This window comes from Eurytemora carolleeae, unplaced genomic scaffold, assembly GCF_000591075.1.
Source record: "Eurytemora carolleeae unplaced genomic scaffold, Eaff_2.0 scaffold602, whole genome shotgun sequence".
Lineage (NCBI taxonomy): Eukaryota > Metazoa > Arthropoda > Copepoda > Calanoida > Temoridae > Eurytemora > Eurytemora carolleeae.
This window is the reverse complement of record NW_019396510.1, coordinates 213,609-219,608: the sequence shown is the minus strand read 5'-3', so window position 1 is coordinate 219,608 and position 6,000 is coordinate 213,609. Positions and strand designations below refer to the sequence as shown.

The 6,000-nt window shown below is 33.0% G+C and overlaps 1 protein-coding gene across 1 annotated transcript in view; it reads left to right on the top strand.

Annotated features, from left to right (window-relative positions):
• The window catches only part of LOC111704601 (serine/threonine-protein kinase SMG1), a 22,383-nt gene extending 16,771 nt beyond the window's left edge, over positions 1 to 5,612 (top strand). Inside the window, exons 18-20 of the mRNA XM_023476887.1 lie at positions 1,394 to 1,514; positions 3,874 to 4,014; positions 5,433 to 5,612. Coding sequence (XP_023332655.1) covers positions 1,394 to 1,489 — 96 coding nt within the window. The 3' untranslated portion in view covers positions 1,490 to 1,514; positions 3,874 to 4,014; positions 5,433 to 5,612. The remainder of the gene's footprint in view (positions 1 to 1,393; positions 1,515 to 3,873; positions 4,015 to 5,432) is intronic.
• Positions 5,613 to 6,000: the final 388 nt, after the last annotated feature.

Here is a 6,000-nt window from a genome sequence, read left to right as displayed (position 1 = left end):
GATCCAGATCCAGGAAGCCAAAATCTTGCGGATCCAACGGATACGGATCCGGATCCTAAGCACTGTAGATACTCTACGGTAGGGTGCACAAAAAACCTTGACCTTTCTGTAAAATTTAATTCTTAGCAATGTTGCTTTTCCAAACAAACTGTCTAAGGTGTTATATTGAGGACATACATGTGGTAATGTTACATCCCCCCTACTGAACTTCTGACTTACTAACTTTCCGACCTACTGCAATATCGGACCTACGCAAGCTGTTTATTTCTGTATTATTTGAGGGTTAGGTTAGGTTAAGAAAATTTCTGGTTCGAGCGCTGCGGCTAGGATAGGCTAGGGGACCGAGCGCCACGGCTAGGTAAGGTCCGGGCGCTGTGGCCGTCCATCTAGAGGCTGTAAAACCACGTGCTAGTAGGTAGGATGTGTAGTATACCGGATTTGGCGTAGGTCAGAAGTGAAGTATAGCGGATTCTTGTAGGTCGAAAGATTCACCATCCATACAAGTGCCACAGTTGATCTGAATGGATACAGATTAGATCAGATACACGAAATACACCCCTGATTAATTTACAATTAATCAGTCGACTTTACAGTCTAATTTTACAGATATGAAACAATAATCACAAAATAGCCCTAGTCCTGCCATTTCTAAATGTGGTCTGCCTTTTTCGAGCATTCAAAATTGCCAGGGATAGATATCTAAATTCGTTAAGATTGTCAAGAAATGTATAGTTCTGTAATCATTATTTTTAATAATAAAGTACTCATTTAGCTTTTCATGAATCGTAGAAGATCCTCAATTTATTTTATCTGAAAAATAACTAAATATTTAGATATTTTATCTGAAAAATAACTGAATATTTAGATATTTTATCTGAAAAATAACTATATATTAACTATTTCTTTCCAATTCGAATAAAAGAAGAAAGAAAAATCTGCACTAAAATGCATTTTGAAAATTTGAGCTTTTTGCAATATAACAAATATGAAAGGAATTATTTTTAGATAACATTATATTTGTATGGGGTATCTCTCATTCTAACCAAAATGTTACCATTTAAGATTTAAAGTTTTTTTTACGTAAGTATTCAAAATTCTGATCACAAAGAATTCAGTAGTTAACATATTAGTTTAACTGTTAACATATTTGTAAAAGTGAATTTAGTATTTAAATTATGAAATGGTTCAGCTCATTTTTGGGTCAACCAACCCATAGAACTCATTCTAATGGATTTTCTTTATTTTTGCACACAGCTAGCATATTATAATCAAACGTTTAATCCAAATTTTCAGGCTCGTAGATTAGTTTTGCTGATGAAATATCAAAAATTTGATTTGAATTGATTTTGACCAAATCCAAAGATTTTATATTTAAATTTGTTTCCGTTTGTAGTCCAGTGTAGCGGAGCAAGTTGATTTTGTTATACGTGAATCCACAACCCCTGACAACTTGGCACTCATGTATGAAGGTTGGACAGCTTGGATATGAACAACAATATTGGAATTACAAAAAGGTTTGTTACAAATATCTTTTAAAGGGATTTAGAGTGACATGTCCAGAGTCGGGTTAAGCCTAATCCAATCCTACTTAAATCTTAAAGATCTTGTTTCATTTCAAACTGAAGCGGGGTTCGGGCTTTAACCAAAAAAGTTTGTTTTGTTCATATTAAAATTGTGGAAAAAGTATTGCTTTTATTATGTTTTGAAAACACCTCGATATCGAGTGCACACACTGCACTGCTGAAAATGTACCAATAGGTTTCAAGTCAATTCACCTAAACTTTTTCTTCAGAATATGTTGATATGCAGTTTTCTGAGTTATAAGATCTATATTTTTTAGAAAATGCCACCTAGGGAATTTTCCGCAAATCCATTTTTAAAATATCTCAGAAATCATTTACAGGTCTAAAATGAAACTTAATATTCGTTTAAAGACTTAAATATGCTTCTTAATGGTTTTTTTGCTATATTTTTTTTAACAATTAATGGAGGGTCACCAGATTATGTAATTTTTTATGAACGTCAGAAGACATATTGCCTAACTGACTAGACACTTCAAAAACCCTTTTATATGCAGTACTTAAACAGTCATACTGGCTTTGATTTTTTGCTAGGACATGTCTTAAGACTGTAAAGGACAACTCACAAAATTTGGTGACCCTGCCATTAATGGTTAAAAAAATATCGCAATAAAACAGAATCATCTTAATCAAGTCTTGAAACTAAAAATATATTTGTTTTTAGACCTGAAAAAGCTGCATATTAATATAATGCAAAGAAAAAGTTTAGGTGTTTTGACTTTAAACCTGATGGTCCATTTTCAGCAGTGTGAGCAAGAGGGGTAAGGAAGGAAACTAAAAATTATGTTTAAAAAGATCAGTTAAAGATGAAAAATCCCTAGTCCTCACTCCTCAATGTTAGCTCAAACTTGTCTGACAATTAATTGTTAGTAAAGTTGTGTGGTTCTTTAGAATAAGGGGGGGGGGAGAAAAAGAAAAAGACAACTTCTTGGCAAAGACAAAGACAAAGACAAAGACAAAGACAAAGACAAAGACAAAGACAAAGACAAAGACAAAGACAAAGACAAAGACATAGACATAGACATAGACATAGACATAGACATAGACAAAGACAAAGACAAAGACAAAGACAAAGACAAAGACAAAGACAAAGACAAAGACAAGGAAAAGGAAAAGGAAAAGGACAAGGAAAAGGAAAAGGAAATGGAAATAAGAAGAATGATATATGACACAAGGGGAGTAAAAAGAGAAAAAGGATATATAAAGAAAAAAGGAAAAAAGAATTAAGAAGGAAAAATGAGCCTGAAGACTGTTGAGGGATTTTTTTCTATTGCTTTTAATAATTTAAAACCTTTAACCTCAAACTACAAAAAAAACTTCCATTATTCTTCTTAATTGGACAGGGTTTTTTTAATTAGACATTAAAGCGACTTTGGCAAACATTACGGCCAGTAGATTTTTATGCCAACTTTATTTTTCTGTCTCACTTCTTCAAATGGTTTCTTATTTATCTTTCACTGAAATAACAATTTTTCAAGGACAGTAGTGAATCCTTGTGAACGCTGCAACAGCCTCAATTGTAATTCATTCTGACAAAATGTCGGCTAACCCTTCTTTTTCTTCTATCCACCACACAATATTACTCTAGATGATTAAAGAAACTGTTCAGGAAAAGGGTTTGGTTTTATGGTTTTAAAATATTTGTAAAGTATCATTGCTCAAATTTGGTCGATAGGCGGAAAAGCCTTGACCTAGAAGGGATTGTGATGGCATAGGTCAAGGAGCTAGTGTGCACTCCCTAGCTTATTGAATTGAATTGAACGGTTTAAAGGATACAGAGGACTAGTACAAGATACAGAGGACTATTATAGGATACAAAGGACTAGTACAGGAAACAGAGGACTAGTAGAAAATACAGAGGCCTAGTACAGAATATAGGGGACTAGTACAGGATATAGAGGTCTAATACAGGATACAGAGGTCTAATACAGGATACAGAGGACTAGTACAAGATTCGGAGGACTAGTACAAGATTCAGAGGACTAGTACAAGATTCAGAGGACTAATACAAGATACAGAGGACTAATACAAGATACAGAGGACTATTAAAGGAAACAGAGGACTAGTTTAGGATACAGAGGAATAGTACAGGAAACAGAGGACTAATAGAGGATACAGAGGACTAGTACAGGATACAGAGGACTAGTAGAGAATACAGAGGACAAGTACAGGATACAGCGGACTAGTTACAGGATACAGAGGAACTGTTTTAGGTTAAGATATATGAAGACAACTCAAACACAGCATGCTTAATTTAAGTATAATGAAACCACTACTAATTTATAATTTTCAGGATTAAAACTTATAAAGTGAGAGATGACAAGCGCAAACCCAGTTGCATGCCGCGGCAGAATTTTTAAATCATTTTCTGTCGCTGACTATTGAGGGGGGACCAAAGACGACATTGTTTCAGCTGACACGTCCCTTGATAAAGGTAATTTTGATTGGTCAAGTAGAAATTTTCCTCAATTTTGCCATTTTTGTCATTATCATTATCATTTATCATTATAAATGAAAGGGAAATGATGGTCACTCTGATGTAGTTATTTTGAAATTTATTAACATTGTTGTGCTGGACAAAGAAAACAACAATTTATTTTTCAAATGGCTCACTTTTCACCTTTTTAATAGGTCATATTTCACATAGTAAATGGACTGTAAGCGTAATTTCAATGATCCTCCATGCAAAGATGGCAATGTCCGATTTACAACGGTACCCCTGAAACCCTTGGTCAAGCATAAATTAAATATCAATGTTTTTGTCTCTTTAAACTTTTTATTTTAAAATTTTTATTTGCGGGTTCTTTGCGAAAGTGACTTGCACATTTTTTGTCTATAAGAAGCATCAAGGATAATTTCAGAGAAATAAACACTTTGCGTTCATAACGACTGGTCATTAAAATCAAATATCTTGTTGGGTTACTTACAAGAAATAATATTTTAAAGACGACTGTACAGGTATGTTATTGTTTAAACCTTCCAGTTGTCATATTTTCATTAAATCTGGGTTAAAACTAGTTTTTAAATCCAATTTTTTCCTGAATTCTGCATTTCCTTTAAATGTTTTTTTTTTGTATATTTTTGTTTTTATGAAGACTTAGAGTCTACTCAATTAGCTGCTCTCAATATCATTCTATTTATTGAATACCTCCAATCAAGGAAGGATATGACGTCAATCTAGGGTTTCCAAGATTTACAGTGAAAATGGGATTATCAGTGAGACCCATATAACTATGGAATATGAAGACGAGTGCTAGGCTCATATTATGATTTAAATAGTAGCATAAAACATCAATTGTGCAGTGTACACAGAACCATATCATTAAAGTTGTTGCTAAAAGTTTTGGCTTTAAAACCACATCAAATACGCATAATATTGCTTAAATGTCGTCTGCTTATTCCAGTTTTATGCATCTTCTTAATGGATGATCATATTATGTTCATATCATGGCATTTCTAGTAAAAGACTAAAAGCTCTAGAAAAAATATATACTTTTTAAAGAACTTGTAAAAGTATGATTAAGTGAACCTCTATGAAAAGATGGCAATGCCCGATTTACAACGGTTTTCTAAAAACCTTTATCTAATAATCTGCAGGTTATTGTCGTTTTTTAGATATAAAGGTGTTTAATTCTGATATTCGGATAATTCTAAACGTTTTGAAAAGAAAATCACAATTGAAAATAATCAGCTTTCAAAATGATAAACATTAATATTTAATTCATGCTTGATTAGTAAGAGCTTTTAAGAGTACCGTTGTGAATCTGGCATTGTCATCTTCGCATGGAGGGTCACTTGAAATTACGTTTACGTTAACGACACCTTATATAGTCAAAATATTTCTATTTTCAGATGGTGCGTTAAAATTTGGTCAGCAGCGTACACTATTCAACGCCCAGTTCGGTACGCTGTACAGTGTACAGTCATGCTACGGTCCAACGTTCACAATAAACCCCTCTCGCTTCAACCATCTCTCGTTTTTGTATTCCTTTCATTTATGTTGAAATATATTTTGTTTGTTTTTTAATTAAATATCTGTGTTTTATTACATTAATGTATTACAATATATATTGAGGGTAAATTTATATAATATTCAATAAAATAAATAGTGGGTTATAATTTTTTCGAATTATTTAGACACCTTTTCTGACTAGTACATATCAAATATTCAGTAATTAGAGAACAGCTTGGATCATCTTATCCATGAAATGTTGAATAGGGACTCGAGTATTTGTTTGTTAAATAATAGGCAGTACAGTTTAAAAGCTTTAAAGATTCGTATGGTAGGAATTTCTTGAAGTTAATAACTGAGAAATATCCGGTTAATTTAATCAGGTATTAAATCCGATTGCCGACCGTGGAAATCTAAGGCCCATGCTAGGTTCCGAGAATCTGATTATTCAAATGGAAACGGGAGCAA